The sequence below is a fragment of the Symsagittifera roscoffensis genome, chromosome 7 (assembly GCF_963678635.1).
Source record: "Symsagittifera roscoffensis chromosome 7, txSymRosc1.1, whole genome shotgun sequence".
Lineage (NCBI taxonomy): Eukaryota > Metazoa > Xenacoelomorpha > Acoela > Convolutidae > Symsagittifera > Symsagittifera roscoffensis.
Genome location: NC_087068.1, coordinates 27,094,714 through 27,116,336, shown reverse-complemented (window position 1 = coordinate 27,116,336; position 21,623 = coordinate 27,094,714). Strand labels below are relative to the sequence as shown.

The 21,623-nt window shown below is 35.2% G+C and overlaps 1 protein-coding gene across 1 annotated transcript in view; it reads left to right on the top strand.

Annotated features, from left to right (window-relative positions):
* LOC134851970 (kinesin heavy chain-like) overlaps positions 1-21,623 on the top strand; it is a 96,965-nt gene that overhangs the window by 21,445 nt on the left and 53,897 nt on the right. Inside the window, exon 2 of the mRNA XM_063868246.1 lies at positions 10,356-10,503. Within this exon, the coding sequence (XP_063724316.1) occupies positions 10,356-10,503 (148 nt within the window). The remainder of the gene's footprint in view (positions 1-10,355; positions 10,504-21,623) is intronic.

The window sequence follows — 21,623 nt, the reverse complement described above, 5'->3', positions numbered from 1 at the left end:
ACAGCTCAATCGCTACCACCACTATTTATAACAACTGAAGTAATATATAAATACGATAGATATACCAAAAACACAATTGGTTACATTACATTTTATAACCCATACTCAGGATTATCATACACACGTATATCCTAAAAATATTAACATTTCAACACATCGTTTTTTTAATATTTTCCCACCAGAACACAAATCCTTCTCCTCGCACAGGACCCCAGGATTTATTAGTAACACACTACGATTGTGAAGAAAACGAACAAAAAACACTACACAAACATGCAATAAATCAAGTATCACAATGCGAAACAGAACCACAAGCTATAGAAACTACAAATGTAATAGCGACACTGTATTCAAAAGCCCGAGCAACAACAGTCACAGGATACAATTTCACACAACATTTTCCGAAAAGAAAGTACATTGTTCACAAGTTTCAAACGGAAATAAAAGCCGACTTGATCACGAATCATTCTATCAAAGTAATATAGAACGACTTCTACATCTAAACCCCGATGATTGTACAAACGAACTACTCAGACTAAACATCACAAGAAATAGAAACACAGACAGGAAAACAGTAAATTTCTAAGTCTTTGCCGATTCTGTACACCAAGCACAGCTTGAAAGATACCAAGCACATATAAAACTAGACGAAAAATACCCATACAGCGGAGCACACGGAAAATTAACTTATGACATACACGATAAACACTGGATACCACACATTGGAATAAATAACCCCTCAAACTGCAAAGCAGACACAAAAAATAAAGGATATCAGGAAATAATGTTTTTCGATTGGAAAATACAACTCGAAAAAGTACAGATAACACAATGATCTATCAAGGAATTAGATTACCTTGCAAAAACGATCAAGGTTATTGTGATCCTACAACACGGATACAAGCAACAATTGTTTGGTTTCTCGAAGATACATGCACAACAATTCAAATAGCAAAAATACACGCTCGAATGATAAATTTTCATGAAAAATATTTTATAGAATCAATTCCATACATACAAGTAAATCCATCCCGAAAACAAAGTACTGATTTTAGAAATATTCAAAATATAGAAAATAAAATAACATCATACATACCAGTTAACTTTCAAAAAAGCACAGGTCAACCTGGTGGAAAACTAAAGCCACATTACAGTAGAAGTACACGTTTACAAGAACTATCACTAATGAATAACACCTACTTTGGTAATATCCATTATAATATTCACTTAGATATGAAGTTAGACTACACAATTAGTCGAATTTTTCAAGAAATGTCACTCTCCGAATTAGAAACACTTCACCAATTATGCGAATTGGAAAGGACACAAGTCCTACAATCACTCGCACTAGCAGTATTAAAAATACCCTACGCAGGATACTTATTGTCAGGAAATAGATCAAATTTTCTAGGCTACGAAGGAAATGTTTTATGGTTTTATACTTGTACCAAAAAAGTATCACCACTATTTGTATTTGAAGATAAACGTTGTTATAAAAGAATCCCTATTTTCTATAAAAATTAAGTACATTTTGTTGACACACTCTCAAGACAAACATATTTTTGGGATACCGCAGTCCCATGTGGATCAGAAAATAGCCACAATGTAGTACAATTGAATCCTGATGAAGATAAATATTATCTCCTTACTCCATACCCTACGTTAATGCAACCACTCAGAAAATTTTTACCCGAAAGCATCAGAGCTATTGCTCGTAATCCAAATATTGATTTACAATCAATTGGAATATATTCTAAATCAGATATCCAACATCACATTAGAACACAACAATTCCAAGAATTATTAACACAATTGGACACTATACAAAGACAATCAGTTGATCAAAATTTAAGAAAACTTGCTGAAACAGCAGGATTTGCTGATATTTATACACAAGATTATAGCGGATATTTTAAAGACATTAAAGACTATATACATTTAAAGACTATATAAAGTGTAGCACGCATACTGTTTGCAGGATTTTTGGAATTTTTTCATCATCAATAAACAAAATACTTTTAGACGCACAAATCAAAGAATATAACACGAAAATAGCCACAAGACAGAACACTTACGACGAAGAACATAATAATATAGAAGTAACACCTACCGCACCACAGTTGCCACCCCTACCACAAAACCATCCATTATCATTAGTCCCACGTAATTTCCGAAACCTAGCAATCACAAATAACCCAAATTCTAGACCAAATATACCACAAAGTCCCATCCAACATATAATGACACATCATTCACAAAATGATAATACATACGAACAAATTATAGAACAACCCCACACCACCACTTTTCAGTCTCAAAATAATCATTTTTTTAGCCCACGATGAGCCGACAACTTGGATCCCTACACCGCTCAAATTCCCACCCAGCCAACCTCCTAACTCCAATCCCAATAATCCCACTTTTTGCTTTCCCACCACCCGATTTTCCGATTATTAATATATCATCAAGCACGAATTCGGATACTAACTCAGATATTTCAGTTTTATACTCTACCTCACAACTTAATAACCCTAATGTAGAAACCACTGACGAATTTGCAGACTCCGAACCATCTCCATCCAATAATTTTCAGACCAACTCCTCAGTTTTTTCAAAACCTCCTTTTCAACCAATCCCAACAAAAAATTCACTCCCATCCATTTCCACTCCTTCTTATGCTTCGCAAGTAACCCCAACCTACTCTCCACTTCATTCCGACCGATCATATAATAATTCTCCAGATACCCCCCAAATTTCCCAGGAACTCGATATTTTTATTACCCTACAGCAACAATTAATACACCCTAACACCCTCACAATACATCAACTCTCATCCACAATAGAATCTTCAAACCCACCTACTCCTACACCCTCCTCAGCTTACACTGCATCATCAGCACAGTCATTCACATCCACCGAAACACCTAGTAGCACTAACCGAGCTTATCGCACTTTTAAAAGAAAATTCCCGAATCACCCATTCCCGACCAAACCAGGAACAGCCTGCGAATATATCAATCACCCACAACACACCAACACGAAAGATTTTCTAGAAATCATCTTACTCTCATTTCCACAATATACATTAAATACACCTAACGACACTAATGACACACGTAGTTTCGTAGATGAACATGTTTTGATGCCTACACTGCATTGGACTACTTATTATCATTTTACAAATCCCCTTTGCCTGCCACTAACTAATACTCATGACGACATAGAAAAGAACAAAAACATGTTATATAGACTCACTGCAACACTAACACCTAGACAATTTACTTACGTAGGATATAAAAAATTACTAAAAACATTCACTGCACCCCGAGCTAACGAATTTACAATAGAATATTACGACCACAATATCATCCGAACTAATCAAGACCAATTTTTAGATGAAAATCGCTTCGCTAAACCACAACTAACAGAAAATTTTTTCATTAAAACGTCATACGTATTCACACTTTATATTTTTGATAGAAAATATGATTACATCATTTCTGAAGCACTAAATGATATTCAAGCTTACGAAAGTTTCCAAGACAAATTTCAGTTATTTTCACTAACATTTCACTTTCTTGCACCACATGAACGCAATTTGCACTGTTCCCACGATATTATGTTACGCACTAAACAGACTCACACATATACATACTATCGTTTCATGCAAAATCATTTTGATTTGCATACCCCATCAAGACAACCACACCATCGTTTTCAGTTTCTTAACTCAAAATACACATCACCATTTTTCCTTAATTTCACTTGCATCAAAGATACTAACCTCCACGGCATCCTCCGCAATTATGACCCAGTAACACAAATCTACATTTTTTGTCCCATCACGAAGACCTTTAACGCCGAAGAATCCAGACCCTTCCTTATTCCGCATGAATTTATCCAGCCTATAGAAAAACCAATATTAGAATTCATTCACAATACTAAATATAATCACAAAATATATAACCTCATTCAAAACACACCTTACGAGTTTGCAGTAGGCACCGAAGAACTAAAAACCATTAAAGCACTTCAATTGCTTTGGCCACTGCTCCAAACTAAAAACATCATACGCATACTAGCCAAATTACTAACAACATCAGATATGATACCCGACATCTTCCCCCACGGCTTTTTCCCAGAAGATTAACAGGTAAGTATAATTCAAAATACTCTTCATTAATAATTTTAATTTAGTACTAACCATTTTCTACCAATGTTTGATTTATTTTTCTAGTCTTCACACCACGATCATCTAGAAAACAGAAAATAAAAATAAAAATACAAACTTGTTAAATTCTCTTAAAATTCGTTAATTTCTTGCACTAAATAATGTAATAAAATTCATACCAAATGTAGTAATTTCATCTATAATTTATTTCTCCATGAAGCAGTAAAATAAAATACGATGAAAATTTGTAATTTAAAATTTCCCCCAAACGCAGTAAAATTCAAATTCTATGTAATAAATTGATAAAATGAAAATGCAGTACTAACCTTTTGATATTTTCATTCACTCGCACAAGAATTCTATCTAAACTCGCACAGCTCGCCCACGAAGAATTTTTTAAATAATGATTTTGAGTTTCAAGTTTTCACACTCAACAACTCTAACACACGATAACAAGTTTCAAACTTTCCTTTAACCCGGTTGGAAAGGAATTATATACTAAACCAAACTAACCAACGCAGCTTACATAACACCACAAATCATAAAATAACAGCATGACTAAGAAAAGAAAACCAACGGTACCCAAACCGGATTAACCCAGTTCAAAACTGGATAATTTATTCTTTTGAAGACTATTATAAAGTCTAAGAAAGAAATAATAAAACACAAAAAAGTCGCAGGACAAGCCCATACCAAAAACAAATTGATTTTTGAAAAAAGGACACGACCAAAGTAACATAAGAAAGACCAACATAAACCCAGCATGAAAAGTTATCACATAACAGGACCTCTCAAAGAAACAGCACGAAATCATACTCCCACTACTGGCCTAACCCACCAGAGAGGACGTCCTGAGCATGTTCTATAGCCGGCCCAAGCCACCGCGCTACATCCACGCTTTGTGACCACACTTCTATTTTTAATAAGAGGTACTCAAGGGTGAGTAACTCTTCAAAATAACCAAACAAAAACAAAACGCTTTTGTGAAAACGATTAACTAAAATCATGATTAAAAAATTGGACTAACATAATTTTATAAAATGTAAATTATATTTTGCAGCATATAGATCAATACACAACAAAAAAGACGATTATCCAAAGACTAGATGATCCCATCACACTCGAACAAAAGAATGGCTAAGCACAACCGATATGCCGTCCACATTCACAACTCAAAGGATTTAGAGTACGACTTGACTTCGCAGAAAAGGACTTCATTGAACTAACAAATGACCACCTCGATGTTCAAGTATACGTACAGATCCGAGTTACGAGGCATCCCCTCCACACACGATCTCCACGCCATTCCCAGACGAGGTTGAACACAAAACAAGTTCTCTACATAATACAGAAAAACCCGTCATAGCAAATCATTTTGAAATCAGATTGATTTCATTGGGGATCACAGTCGTTGTCACAAGACGACGCAACGATTGTATGTCCCTAACTCCAGCGTCCTGGAACTTCTTTGACAAGAGGAACCGGACAAGAATATGATGTTCGCCAAATACCAACGTTCATCATCCATCCTTCGAATTGCAGAAAAATAATTCTAAAAAACTCTGTAAAACCCGGATGGGTGGAACCTGATCTAAACTACATTTTAAAATTGGATAAAATGGATATTATACCACTGTAAAAAATTTAATATTAACCAATCATAATTCATCTAACTAACAACCCACTTATTTGTAAGTGCTGAAATTACTTGTAATTTCAGCACCAGAGAGATTTGAATTTAACTTAGAAATTAGTTGCCTCTCCAAGAGAACTTCAGCAGCCGCAATAAACCAGTATACCCTAGATCTATTGAGCCTAGCAGAGACTAGTTAAACACTCTGAGACTAGTAAGTATAAGAGTAAGATTAGGATCGGTATTAGACTAAGAAGTTGCGCGAATCTATCCGGCCGAAATTAAAATAGCGCGACGAGCAGACGGTGCACCCTATCCGAAATTACTCTATGAGTTAACCACATCGGTCCTAACTCAGAAGTGAAGAATATGTTGTGAACCGTCGCATCGGCTCTTTTCAAGTCCACCCTAAAATTCACTTTTTTTCCTAAAATTCAAAACATGTAACCTTATTTAAAATGATTTTTAAATATCAAAACTTAAATGAATAAAATTAACAAACTTCTTAAATATTTTTTGGCTCTTCCCCACTCTCTTTTATCTGAGTTTTAATTTTGAAAAAAAAATGTTGGTTTTTACTCTTCCAATTTTCAATTTCAATTTTGAAAATTATTTTAACATTGTCAAGATCCAATAAATCAATGCCACATTGAACCAATTAACTATTTTGAATAAATTTGTACTTCATATTTCTCCTCGTAGCATCACGCATTCAGCTATAATTACGCGTAATACAACTTAAAAAAACAAAAAGTTGAAAAGTGAAAGGGAAACTTTGCATCGGGTTCTTTTCCAGTCTCCACTTTGATTTTTTCTGAAATTCAATAGATGAAAGTTTCCTTAAATTGGCGGCTCTTTTCCAGTTTACCACCCCATTGGAAAGTTACAAAATTAAGCTGTTTAAAAATTGTTCACACGGCATTTAGCATGTAAGAAAGGTTGTAAAAATTTGTTCACTTGTTCACGCTTTAATGCAGTTTATAATGAGAAAAGTCATTTTAAATTGATTTCCATATTTTGAAATTCAGAAAAAATCAAGGAAGGAACTGGAAAAGAGCCAAATTTTTTTCATGTTAATTGAAACTCTGCATTAAAACGTGTCAGCGTGAATAGGTGATCAAAGTTCTACAATATTTCGGCTCTTTTCCAGTTCCCCCCCCCCTTCAAATTCATTTTTGAAAACCTTTTTTAACGTTATCATAATGCAATGAAAATTGGCATGGTGAACAAATTGACAATTATGAACAGATTTGTTCTTCATACTTTACAGCGTAACGTCACGCATTTAGCCGTAATAACACGTAAAACAAACATAAAAATCGATATTTTGAAAGGTAGGGGGGAAAGTGGCAAAGAGCCAATATTTCTCGCATGCAAAATAAACATTGCTTGTAAACTTTTTTCTAAACAATTTTGTTTTGTAATTTAACGAGGGCGTAAAGAACTGGAAAAGATCCTGCATGGTAATAACTTAACTCTAGGCTCTTTTTCTTTTCCCGCCCACCTGTCAATTTCTATAATTAAAACCATTGTTCACATTGTCTGTTTGTCATTAAAATTGACATTCAGACTAATTAGGCCATGACAAACATATTTTGTCTTCATAATCAACCATGTAGAACCACTCGTTAGACCATAAAATTGACGCTCGTGTGAATTGGGGGGGGGGGGAGGAAAAAGAGCCCTTGACTATTGTAAATACATTAATTCTTCATCGGTTACGTCGTAGTATCACGCATTTAGGTATAATTAAATGTATAACAAACACCAGAATGAAAATTTTAAAAGATAGTGGGGAGTTCAAAAGCGTGCTAACTTTTTGTAATATCATAATGAAGGTTTGCGAGGGGGCTCTTTTCCAGTCTCCCCCTGATTTTTTCTGAAATTCAACATATAAAAGTCTATTTAAGTTGACTTTTCATCTTGTAAACTGCATTAAAACTTGTCAACGTGAACTGGTGAACAAATTTTTACAGCATTTCTTTCATGCAAAAAGAAAATTTCGTGTGAAATTTCTTTGAACATTTTTTTTTGTAATTTTAAGAAGGGGTGGAAACTGGAAAAGAGCTTGCATGGATAACAAGTTTACTATTGTAAACATCTTTATTAGTCATACCTTAATTCTTAGTATCACAAATTCAGCCATAATAAGAACATAAAAAAATTGACAATTTGAAATGCAGGCAGGAAAGGGGGAATTAAGCCCATTTCACGAGCCAATTGTTTTGAGAACAATTTCCAAATAGCTTTATATTGAAATTTTACAAGGGGTGGAAAACTGGAAAAGAATCGAATCATTCTTGAAAAATTAGAATCAAAACTGCAAAAAAAAATCGCTGTAAGCTAAGTTGTAACATCCAAAAAAAGCAAATTATAGCCTTTCATAACAGTGTGTGGGGTTGGGGGCAAATCTAGTTTTTTCTTGAGGGGTGGGCGCTTTATTCCAAAAGCTTTTAAAAATTCTGTCGACCTTTTTCTAAGTCGACCATATTGATTGTTCGAGCTCTCTGAGATCAATTTGAATACGCTATTTTGATCAGATAATCAGCGCTGCAGATAAGTTTTTGACAAAACAAACCAAAAAAGTTTTGAAAAGTTTTGACCGAAAGTTGCGTTCTTTTGGCGCGCTCTCTTCTTCCAAAATTAGCATCTATTGGCGTCAAGGGAGCCTTTAGAAAGTTTTTAGGGCCGGTTTGTTAAAAATGGATGTCAAAAATTGGTTCCAAAAAGGGTTCCTTTGCGTCATTAGGGGATGGAATGCCCGAGGGGGGATTGTCAATTTTGCGGTGTAACGAGTGGTTCACCAAATTGCTTTTTATGGCCTAATCAAACGGCATGCTAATTGTTTCTATAATTTGGACAATGTGAGCAGAAAAATTTATAAAAATTTGCAAACGAAATGGAAGCAAAAATAGCCGGTTGATTTCTAACTTCGATTTGTTCATTGAGATATTGAGTCAAATTTTTTTAGTAAAATTACTGTTCTCTGAAAACAAAGCTGATGGTGTTTTTGCTTTTCCTGTCCCTGCGAATTTCTAATTGCAAAAGTTTAATCACATCAACCTGTGAAATAATTTTTTGGTCCAATGGTGCAATGATGCTCTCCCAAGCACTAAAATTATGGCGTGGTTTGTATTTTTTGGTATACTATTTGAATACTGCCCTATTTGAATATTTTTTGAATACTGCCCGAAACCATTTATAAAGAGTAGACTTTTTTGTTTTTTTTTCATGAAAAGTCGCTCAATTTTACGTTAAACTTTGTTCAAGTTCAGTTCATTTTTTAGTAAGAATAAGGCAAGCTCAACAATCGATTAGAAAAAGTTTGAAAGTGACGAAAAAACGTGATCGACTTCTAGTTTCGAAGGTGTAATTTAGTTTTCAGATTTTCCAGCAAAATAACAAAGTTACTTATTGTTCCAAATTTTTCAAATTGGATTAAGTTTATCAAAAAGTGTCAATCAAGAAATGTTTGAGAAATTCGAAGCGCTCTAAGAGCATTCTTTTTGTTTTTTCAAATTTCGAAAGCTGATACTTTTTCAAAAAAGGAATCATTAATTTTTTTCTGTTTTCTTGCGTTCATTGGCTTTTTTCCAACTGTTTGATGTGTTGTCTGTTGGCTATGTTTGTTATTATTCTAATTTTTATAATAATAAAGTTTTTTATTGTGCTCTGGTGCGGATCAAGGATTTTCTCGAGGGGGCGGATTTTCAAAAAATTTTCGAAAATTTTGGCGACCTTTTTTTAGATCGACCAAATTGATTTTCCGAGCTCACCTAAAACACTAAAAAGACGCTGTTTTGGCCAAATTTTCTGCGCCGCAGGCAAGTTTGAAAAAAACAAGTTCCCAAAAAAACGCTTTTTGGCACTTTTTGGAAAATTTTGACAAAAAAATTGCATTTTTTGGCGCGCGCTCCCCCTCAGTTAGTATACATTGGCGCCAAAGGCGCCTTAAGAAACCGGGTCGGTCGGCCAGAAATGAATTTCGTAAAAAGTACCAAGGCGGGGACCCTTTGGGTTGGCAGGGGGTCGAATCCCTCAGGGGGGAAGGGGCCTCCGCCCCCTGCCCCCTAAATCCGCGCCTGATTGTGCTAATGATTGTTATCATTATTATGATTATTCATTCTGATTACGATTATTACGATTATTATTATGATTATTATGATTATGATTGTTATTGTAATTATGACTATTATGATCGTTATTATGACTAACATTATTATTCCTACTATTGTGATTATTATTATTATTTTGATTATTTTGATTATTATGATTTTGATTATTATGATTATTATTATTTTTATTCTAATTATTATTTCATTGCTATAAGAGTTGGCACGCTAACTAATTGTGGCCATGACAAAATATTCAGTCATCGTGCTCAACCTTGTAAAATCACTCGCGGATGTTCATGCGAGGTAGAGGAGGGAAAATTGCTGGACTAAATTGCATTATTAACTAATTGTTCTAGCCAACCGCCATGTATAGGAAAAATTCGAAAAAAAGAGTTATTTGAATTCATAAGGAAACCTAATATTGTAATGCATAACCAATCCCTTGAAGACGTTCACTTTTGACGATGTATACGAGCCGGATTCGACCCAAGCTGATGTATACGAGACAGCTGCGAAACCCATTGTGAAAGATGTCCTAGATGGGTTCAATGGCACCATCTTTGCGTACGGCCAGACTTCGTCAGGTACACAATCGAATTGACAATTGAATAGTCGATGCAGTTAAGGTTCATTTCCCGGGTATGGTGCTCGACTTATGTTTTGACTTTGAAAGTCGAGCATGTGCAGTTTTGCGAGTTAAATTCCGCAGGTCGAAAAGCAATTTTAAGTAGAACACAAAGTCAAAACATACACGATTTCGGCCAAGAGAGTCAAAACATAAGACGAGCCTAGTCAAAACATACCCATTTTTGGTTGAAAAAGTCGAAACATAGGTCGAGCACAGTCAAAACATAGGTCAATTACTATGGAAACATAGGCCGATCACAGTCGAAGAAAATGACTGAGCATTTGTACTCGGTTAGTTTTTCTCTAACCAGACAACAATTGGTTTTTTAACTTGCCATTTTTGCCACAATACTTGATAGAAGATCAAACTCAAATTTAGGCTCAAATTTTTGCATTCTTGAGAGTTCAAACAATGCTTACACTTCCCAATTTTAGTCACGCCGCTTGAAACCATTTTGAGATGGATCAAATAAACTTTGGAAATTATTTGTTTGTAGAGAAAGTCGAGACAGTCGAAACATATCCATTTTTGGTCGAGAAAGTCAAAACATACATCTACGGAGTCGAACAATTTTTTTTAAAGTGTTGATACAGTCTAGAAAGTATAAACATATCAAATTACTGTCAAGGAAGTCAAACAAATCTGAACTGGGTCAAACAAAATCGAAACATACCAAAATTGTCGAGAAAATCGATACATGCGGAAACTTGGTCAAAAAAGTTGGAACATACCAAAATTTGGTCGAGATGTTCGAAAAATGCTAGTTTTTGGTCAAAAAAGTCAAACATAAATTGAGAGCCTCGACGTGGATTCCATGCAAGCGATGTTTTTTCTTCAATTTACAAATAACTTACTCGAAATAAACTTTTGAAAACTAATGACGGGTAAGCTGTCCGAATGAACGTCCGTTTCTTTTTTTTTCTCCCAAATTACATAAGTAATCCATTTGTTGTAATAGTGTAATGAGGGGTTTTACAAGGTCAAATATGAAGACAAAATACGTTTGTCTATACCTGATGAGTCGGCATTCCAATTTCTGTTAAAATTGGACAATGCAAACCAAAAAATAGCTTGAAAAGTTTGAACGTGGGGTGATGGAAAAAAGCCTGTACGTCTGAAAGCATACTTGACTCAATTAAAGTTTTTACCGAATATTCAAGAAATATTCACCATAAGTATTTGAGTGCCGATTTAAGTTCGTCTTTTTTCAGGTCAAATTTTTTAGTTGCCTTTTTATCTGGTCCCACATGCTCATTAAGGTATTAATTCGGTGAACTAGGAGGCCATGAAAAAACTTTAACCCGTTCTCTTTTCAAGTATTGTTCACTTGGAACAACAGTTGCATTATCTTGTTACAAGTATTAAAATTACCAGCTGCTGCCGGATAAATGGCACTGCTTCGGGTCTCAAAATTTCATTTATATACCGTCAGCCGTTCAGATTTCACTAAACAAAAACAAAATTTGATTTGTTCCAAGCCAGGTTTTTTTTTCAATGTTCGATTTGGTTTGCGTTCATAATTTGGTTACTGGTTTTGGTAATCGATAAGTTTTCGTTTGATTATCCCTGCTATGAAGGCAAAACTGACTTACATTGCTGTAAAGAACTTCTTACTTTTGTTTATTCCAGCGCAATTTTTTGGTGGTAAAGCGTTTGGTACTAATTTAAACTTAGTTTGCTTTTTAGGATTCTAATTAATAAAAAACAGAACTATCCTTACATACAGGCAACCAATTTTGGTCTTATATCCTATAATCTTCCACTCTTGCGTGAAAAAATGAGTCTGGTTGAAAATCTCGATTACAGATTTCAAAAAAGACAAAATAGTTTTGTCCAGTCGGTCAGCAACAGTGTTAGTCAGAAGAAATATTTGCCAAATTTTCAAATTTGTTTGTCATAAAAAACCTTAGGAAATTTCTTCAAAAGTTGCCCGAAAGTTGAGTGGTTTTGGAATTTGATGGTTTTGGAATTATTTCACTTATATTTTGATGACGATGCTACCTGCACTTGGAAAATGCATTGTGATTGTGTACAGTACAGCTGCAGAAGTTTAGTAAGAACCTTCCTACTTGAAAATCATTTCAGAGGGTCGATGAACCCTCACGGACTCTCCCGTGGAATTCTTATTAATAATCATAATATTAAAAATTTGGTTTTTTCAAAAAACGTGCAACGCATGACCAGTATATTTTTTCTGATGACACCATAAGGAACTGAAAAAACGAAAAAATTTAGAGGTGCACAGAAGTGAAAAAGAGCCAAACAACTCAGTACTTCAGCTTTTTGCCTGTTTTCGAATTCCTCGTACTGTCACAAATTAATTTAGTTTTAGTTTTTTCTTTGTGAAACAACATACTTGTTACATGTGTATCAAAACCCAAGAAATTTTTGGGTCTGTTTTTACCAAAAAAGTATCTTAAAACTAAGAAAACACGTTAACCTTAGGAACTAAAACTTGAACTAAAATAAGTCTTGTTTCGGCTTTTGCTTATATTTGTTTGTTGGCCGTAGTTGATGAAATTCTTTTCTGTTCTGCCTCAACTTAAAGCAATAGGTTATGGTAAAATAAATTTTTCGCAAATTTGTTCAAGTTGATAAGAGCTCTTCAATTGCCCACATTCCGCAGTTGCTAAAAAACCGTGAAAGCTGGTTAAAAAAAAGGAATAGTTCGAATTATGGGAAAAAATGTTATCAATTATACTGTAAACCCTGAATTCAACTGTTAATATGAATACTTCCCGACCGTTTAAAAGACCGTCCTTATTGTCATAGGAATTTTTTGGTGCAGCGACTCGGGATGTTTTCAAAGAACTCGGAATAATCTAAATTTTTGGGAAAAAATGAGGTTTTAGTCTAAAAAAGGGTTGATTAATGAGAAAAAAATTAGGTTTTTCCCAAAAAAAATTTGATCAAGAAAGTTATTACGTTATCTTGGAATTATGCTATTTTTTCCAACGCTGTCCCTTCTCGAAGAAACAATTTCTCATCAGTCTTGAGATCAATCACTCAACACTGGCATTCTTAGCTCAGTTGTCACCGGACGTTTTGTCTCTGTCAACCGAGGTCATAGCCAACAGCAAGACGACATTGCAACTGTACTGAAATTTGCCAATCTGCAGTACAACTAGACGCTGACTGACGCCGGAGACCAACATTTACGAAGAAAGAAAAACATTCGAGAAAATTCTATGAACGTTAAATTTTAGTCCCATTTTACTGCTGTAAAGTTTTGTACAAGGAATTTTGTACAAAAAAAATTGTACAACGAACAAAAACCAACCCTAATCACTAAATACTCGTTGGGCTAACATGAACAAAAGTTCAATAAACCTCAGAAAGCTTGCTAAACGGTTTTCCTAACTAGTTTTTAAGGTAAATTGAAAAAGATTTGAAATACACAGAAAAAGTCTGACCGAGAGTTTCCATATATTTGCCCAAAACGTAGTAAAACACCAAAAAATTTTGATTTTTGTGTTCAAAAAAGACAAAAATTGTTGCCTCTGCCCCAATTTTTGTTTTGTTGAGTGAGTTGTTTCAGCCAATTTCTTACCTCGGGCTTTCCTCCTTGTGTTGTCTGAAACTTGTAACAGCTCACTCAACTCGACGTTACTAGTACCAATTTTTGAATCGTTCCGATAGCGAAACGTCGTAATCCGACCCTGAAAACTGCTCTTTTTTCGGCGTAATTGTGGTTGTTTGATTGGATTGATTCTTTACCTCAGATCTTGTTCCTAGGGGTTGTCTGAGTTTCACATCAATACACTCAAATTGGGCGCTACCGTTCTCGCCCGCTTATGTTTCATTCAGTAAGCGAACCCCCACCGACCGTAATCGTTGAGCGTGCATTACCGTACACATATAAACGTACCCCTGTACTGTCACCCGTAGACATTGACAGACCTTGTTTTTTCTAAGAGTCCTAACTTTACCTTAATAAACTTAATGTAGCAATCGCCACATCTAAAATGACTTTCATCTTAGCAGCTAGCTCTTTTTTTTGCGATACAAGTTCAACTCCAAAAGCTGAGAGATAGATTGCAAAACAGTTGTTTAGCCATAAAAGATCTTTCTTTAAAACATTTTGCAAAAAATCAAAAGAAAACAGTGCAATATCTTTCACTCAAAATCCCACAGTTAGCTTCCGGGAATAATATTATTTCTGGCATGGCTTAATCAACAATTCTATACGTAAGCATATAAGCAGTAATTTTCTGTGTTTGTCTGCTTTGCAACTAAATTGACTATTAAACAATTATAGAAACCCAACAACTGCAACCATTTATTGTCACCGAGAGGGCACAGACAATATTCTCCCCTTTTTACATTAGTCTGAGCCTTTAACTAATCCAATATTAAACCATATTGTTTCCCAAAAAAATGGCTTCAGAGTTGTAAGAATTTGTTAGAAGAAGTTGTCTTCAAAAATTAAGAAATCCTCTTTTAACCCCACGAGAGTCCAAAAAATTAGCCTGGGAACCTTGTTTAGAGTTTTTAGCATCCAAAAACGATAAAATCCTGACTAAAGCCCGACATTATCTTGACGCCAAACAGATTCTTAGCCACTTTAAAAAGCTTTAAATTTCAAAGCACTGGAACCCCATTTGACAAAATTAATGTAGAACCTTCAAAAAATTTATCTGTGGCAATGAAGTCGAAAGCAAAATTTTGCTGTTTTGCGCCGTGCAGAAATACAGCGATAAAATGAAGCTAAATTTTGCTTGAAACAATAAAAAAGTTTTTTAGAACTGGACGAGTTGGCCAAAGAATCATCAATTTAAATTAGCCGACGCCACCTAAAGTGAAAACGCGATTCTTGAAGACATGAAAAAGTAGTCAAGTTAACCAATCTTTCCAACCGGCGATATCTATCTCGGGTAGACAATTCGATTAATTTAAACTCAATAACATAAATCCGAAAATATGATAATCCAAATAAACAATCAGTACAATTCGCACGTTCCGCAAACGTCTTTCAAATCTACTATGCTACCCGTTGTTATCATTCAAACCACGCAAACTAACCAGAGTCAAACTCTAGCTCAACCGTCGTCTAAAGTAAAAACTGAAAATGCAACAAACTTGACTTTTGGATATACAACATCGAGCTTTCCTTTAAGCAGTTGTAGAACCGTCTACTACCAGCTGGTCTGTGAGTATACTAAAACGCTGCTCAACCTTTTTCTGTACTGCCGAGATGGAGGATTCAATTAATGTAACGTTGACAACAAATAGCCCTATACGCCAAATAACGAACAAACATCTCTAACTATCGAAGACCTCGCTGAGATTCTTACCATGAACCGTAAAGATCACTTACCAAAATGGAAACTGTCTCAATACAATGGTGTTCCTTTTCATTGGCTTGAATGGTTCGTCCAGTTTTTAAGCGCTGTAGACTCAGCCCGTTTGAGTGATGATGCCAAGTTGACATACTTAAAAGCTCTTGTGACTGTAAAAAAGTATCTTAAAACTAAGAAAACACGTTAACCTTAGGAACTAAAACTTGAACTAAAAAAAGTCTTGTTTCGGCTTTTGCTTATATTTGTTTGTTGGCCGTAGTTGATGAAAATCTTTTCTTTTCTGCCTCAACTTAAGGGAATAGAATATGGTATAATAAATTTTTCACAAATTTTTCCAAGTTGATAAGAGCTCTTCAATTGCCCACATTCCGCAGTTGCTAAAAAACCGTGAAAGCTGGTGAAAAAAAAAAGGAATTATTCGATTTATGGGAAAAAATGTTATCAATTATACTGTAAACCCTGAATTCAACTGTTATTATGAAAATTTCCTGTCCGTTTAAACGACCATCCTTATGGTCATGTCATAGGAATTTTTTGGTGCAGCGACTCGGGATGTTTTCAAAGAACTCGGAATAATCTAAATTTTTGGGAAAAAATGAGGTTTTTGTCTAAAAAAGGGTTGATTCATGAGAAAAAAATTAGGTTTTTCCCAAAGAAAATTTGATCAAGATAGTTAATACGTTATCTTGGAATTATGCTATTTTTTCCAACGCTGTCCCTTCTCGAAGAAACAGTTTCTCATCAGTCTTGAGATCAATCACTCAACACTGGCATTCTTAGCTCAGTTGTCACCGGACGTTTTTTCTCAGTCAACCGAGGTCATAGCCAACAGCAAGACGACATTGCAACTGTACTGAAATTTGCCAATCTGCAGTACAACTAGACGCTGACTTACGCCGGAGACCAACATTTACGAAGAAAGAAAAACCGTCGAGAAAATTGTATGAACGTTAAATTTTAGTCCCATTTTACTGCTGTAAAGTTTTGTACAAGGATTTTTGTACAAAAAAAAATTGTACAACGAACAAAAACCAACCCTAATCACTAAATACTCGTTGGGTTAACTTGAACAAAAGTTCAATAAACCTCAGAAAGCTTGCTAAACGGTTTTCCTAACTAGTTTTTAAGGTAAATTGAAAAAGGTTTGAAATACACAGAAAAAGTCTGACCGAGAGTTTCAATATATTTGCCCAAAACGTAGTAAAACTTTTCAAAGAAGACCAAAATTGTTGCCTCTGCCCCAATTTTTAATTTGTTGAGTGAGCTGTTTCAGCCAATTTCTTACCTCGGGCTTTCCTCCTAGTGTTGTCTGAAACTTGTAACAGCTCAATCAACTCGACGTTACTAGTACCAATTTTTGAATCGTTCCGATAGCGAAACGTCGTAATCCGACCCTGGAAACTGCTCGTTTTTCGGCGTAATTGTGGTTGTTTGATTGGATTGATTTTTTACCTCAGATCTTGTTCCTAGGGGTTGTCTGAGTTTCAGATCAAAACACTCAAATTGGGCGCTACCGTTCTCGCCCGCTTATGTTTCAGTCAGTAAGCGAACCCCCACCGACCGTAATCGTTGAGCGTGCATTACCGTACACATATAGACGTACCCCTGTACTGTCACCCGTAGACATTGACAGACCTTGTTTTTTCTAAGAGTCCTAACTTTACCTTAAAAAACTTAATGTAGCAATCCCCACATCTAAAATGATTTTCATCTTAGCAGCTAGCTCTCGTTTTTTTGCAATACAAGCTCAACTCCAAAAGCTGAGAGATAGATTGCAAATCAGTTGTTTAGCCTTAAAAGGTCTTTCTTTAAAACATTTGCAAAAATCAAAAGAAAGTAGTGCAATATCTTTCACTCAATATCCCACAGTTAGCTTCCGGGAATAATATTATTTCTGGCATGGCTTAATCAACAATTCTATACGTAAACATATAAGCAGTAATTTTCTGTGTTTGTCTGCTTTGCAACTAAATTGACTATTAAACAATTATAGAAACCCAACAACTGCAACCATTTATTGTCACCGAGAGGGCACAGACAATATTCTCCCCTTTTTTCGGGAGTCTGAGCCTTTAACTATTCCAATATTAAGCCATATTGTTTCTCAAAAAAAATGGCTTCAGAGTTGTAAGAATTTGTTAGAAGAATTTGTCTTCAAAAATTAAGAAATCCTCTTTTAACCCCACGAGAGTCCAAAAAATTAGCCTGGGTACCTTGTTTAGAGTTTTTAGCATCCAAAAACGATAAAATCCTGACTAAAGCCCGACATTATCTTGACGCCAAACAGATTCTTAGCCACTTTAAAAAGCTTTAAATTTCAAAGCATTGGAACCCCATTTGGAACCTTCAAAAAATTTATCTGTGACAATGAAGTCGAAAGCAAAATATTGCTTTTTTGCGCCGTGCATAAATAGAGCGATAAAATGAAGCTAAATTTTGCTTGAAACAACAGAAAAGTTTTTTAGAACTGGAAGAGTTGGCCAAAGAATCATCAATTTAAATTAGCCGAAGCCACCTAAACTGAAAACGCGATTCTTGAAGACATGAAAAAGTAGTCAAGTTAACCAATCTTTCCAACTGGCGATATCTATCTCGGGTAGACATTTCGATGAATTTAATATCAATAACATAAATCCGAAAATATGATAATCCAAAAAACCATCAGTACAATTCGCACGTTCCGCAAACGTCTTTTAAATCTACTATGCTACCCGTTGTTTTCATTCAAACCACGCAAACTAACCAGAGTCAAACTCTAGCTCAACCGTCGTCTAAAGTAAAAATTGAAAATGCACCAAACTTGACATTTGGATATACAACATCGAGCTTTCCTTTAAGCAGTTCTAGAACTGTCTACTATCAGCTGGTCTGTGAGTATACTAAAACGCTGCTAAACCATTTTCTGGACTGCCGAGAAGGAGGATTCAATTAATGTAACGTTGACAACAAATAGCCCTATACGCCAAATAACGAACAAACATCTCTAACTATCAAAGACCTCGCTGAGATTCTTACCATGAACCGTAAAGATCCCTTACCAAAAAGAAACTGTCTCAATACAATGGTGTTCCTTTTCATTGGCTTGAATGGTTCGTCCAGTTTTTAAGCGCTGTAGACTCAGCTCGTTTGAGTGATGATGCCAAGTTGACATACTTAAAAGCTCTTGTGACTGTAAAAAAATATCTTAAAACTAAGAAAACACGTTAACCTTAGGAACTAAAACTTGAACTAAAAAAGTCTTGTTTCGGCTTTTGCTTATATTTGTTTGTTGGCCGTAGTTGATGAAAATCTTTTCTTTTCTGCCTCAACTTAAGGCAATAGGTTATGGTATAATAAATTTTTCACAAATTTTTTTAAGTTGATAAGAGCTCTTCAGTTGCCCACATTCCGCAGTTGCTAAAAAACCGTGGAAGCTGGTGGAAAAAAAAAAGGAATTGTTCGAATTATGGGAAAAAATGTTATCAATTATACTGTAAACTCTGAATTCAACTGTTATTATGAATACTTCCCGACCGTTTAAACGAACGTCCTTATGGTCATGTCATAGGAATTCTTTGGTGCAACGACTCGGGATGTTTTCAAAGAACTCGGAATAATCTAAATTTTTGGGAAAAAATGAGGTTTTTGTCTAAAAAAGGGTTGATTAATGAGAAAAAAATTAGGTTTTTCCCTAAGAAAATTTGATCAAGAAAGTTAATACGTTATCTTGGAATTATGCTATTTTTTCCAACGCTGTCCCTTCTCGAAGAAACAGTTTCTCATCAGTCTTGAGATCAATCACTCAACACTGGCATTCTTAGCTCAGTTGTCACCGGACGTTTTTTCTCTGTCAACCGAGGTCATAGCCAACAGCAAGACGACATTGCAACTGTACTGAAATTTGCCAATCTGCAGTACATTTAGACGCTGACTGACGCCGGAGACCAACATTTACGAAGAAAGTAAAACAGTCGAGAAAATTGTATGAACGTTAAATTTTAGTCCCATTTTACTGCTGTAAAATTTTGTACAGGGAATTTTGTACAAACAAAAATTGTACAACGAACAAAAACCAACCCTAATCACTAAATACTCGTTGGGCTAACTTGAACAAAAGTTCAATAAACCTCAGAAAGCTTGCTAAACGGTTTTCTTAACTGGTTTTTAAGGTAAATTGAAAAAGGTTTGCCCAAAACGTAGTAAAACACCAAAATTGTTGATTTTATGTTCAAAAAAGACAAAAATTGTTGCTTCTGCCCCAATTTTTGTTTTGTTGAGTGAGTTGTTTCAGCCAATTTATTACCTCAGGCTTTCCTCCTAGTGTTGTCTGAATTTTGTAACAGCTCACTCAATTCGACGTTACTAGTACCAATTTTTGAATCGTTCCGTTAGCGAAACGTCGTAATCTGACCCTGAAAACTGCTCGTTTTTCGGCGTAATTGTGGTTGTTTGATTGGATTGATTTTTTACCTCAGATCTTGTTCCTAGGTGTTGTCTGAGTTTCAGATCAATACACTCAAATTGGGCGCTACCGTTCTCGCCCGCTTACGTTTCAGTCAGTAAGCGAACCCCCACGACCGTATTCGTTGAGCGTGCATTACCGTGCACATATAGACGTACCCCTGTACTGTCACCCGTAGACATCGACAGACCTTGTTTTTTATAAAAGTCCTAACTCTACCTTAAAAAACTTAATGTAGCAATCCCCACATCTAAAATGATTTTGATCTTAGCAGCTAGCTCTCTTTTTTTTTGCGATAAAAGCTCAACTCCAAAAGCTGAGAGATAGATTGCAAATAAGTTGTTTAGCCATAAAAGGTCTTTCTTTAAAACATTTTGCAAAAAATCAAAAGAAAACAGTGCAATATCTTTCACTCAATATCCCACAGTTAGCTTCCGGGAATAAAATTATTTCTGGCATGGCTTAATCAACAATTCTATACATAAGCATATAAGCAGTAATTTTCTGTGTTTGTCCGCTTTGCAACTAAATTGACTATTAAACAATTATAGAATCCCAACAGCTGCAACCATTTATTGTCACCGAGAGGGCACAGACAATATTCTTCCCTTTTTACAGGAGTCTGAGCCTTTAACTATTCCAATATTAAACCATATTGTTTCTCAAAAAAATGGCTTCAGAGTTGTAAGAATTTGTTAGAAAAAGCCGTCTTCAAAAATTAAGAAATCCTCTTTTTAACCCCACGAGAGTCCAAAAAATTAGCCTGGGAACCTTGTTTAGAGTTTTAAGCATCCAAAAACGATAAAACTCTGACTAAAGCCCGACATTATCTTGACGCCAAACAGACCCTTAGCCACTTTAAAAAGCCATTTGACAAAATTATTGTAGAGCCTTCAAAAAATTTTTCTGTGGTAATGAAGTCGAAAGCAAAATATCGCTTTTTTGCGCCGTGCATAAATAGAGCGATAAAATGAAGCTAAATTTTGCTTGAAACAACAGAAAAGTTTTTTAGAACTGGAAGAGTTGGCCGAAGAGTTGGAGGATTCAATTAATGTAACGTTGACAACAAATAGCCCTATACGCCAAATAACGAACAAACATCTCTAACTATCAAAGACCTCGCTGAGATTTATACCATGAACCGTAAAGATCCCTTACCAAAAAGAAACTGTCTCAATACAATGGTGTTCCTTTTCATTGGCTTGAATGGTTCGTCCAGTTTTTAAGCGCTGTAGACTCAACTCGTTTGAGTGATGATGCCAATTTGACATACTTAAAAGCTCTTGTGACTGTAAAAAAATATCTTAAAACTAAGAAAACACGTTAACCTTAGGA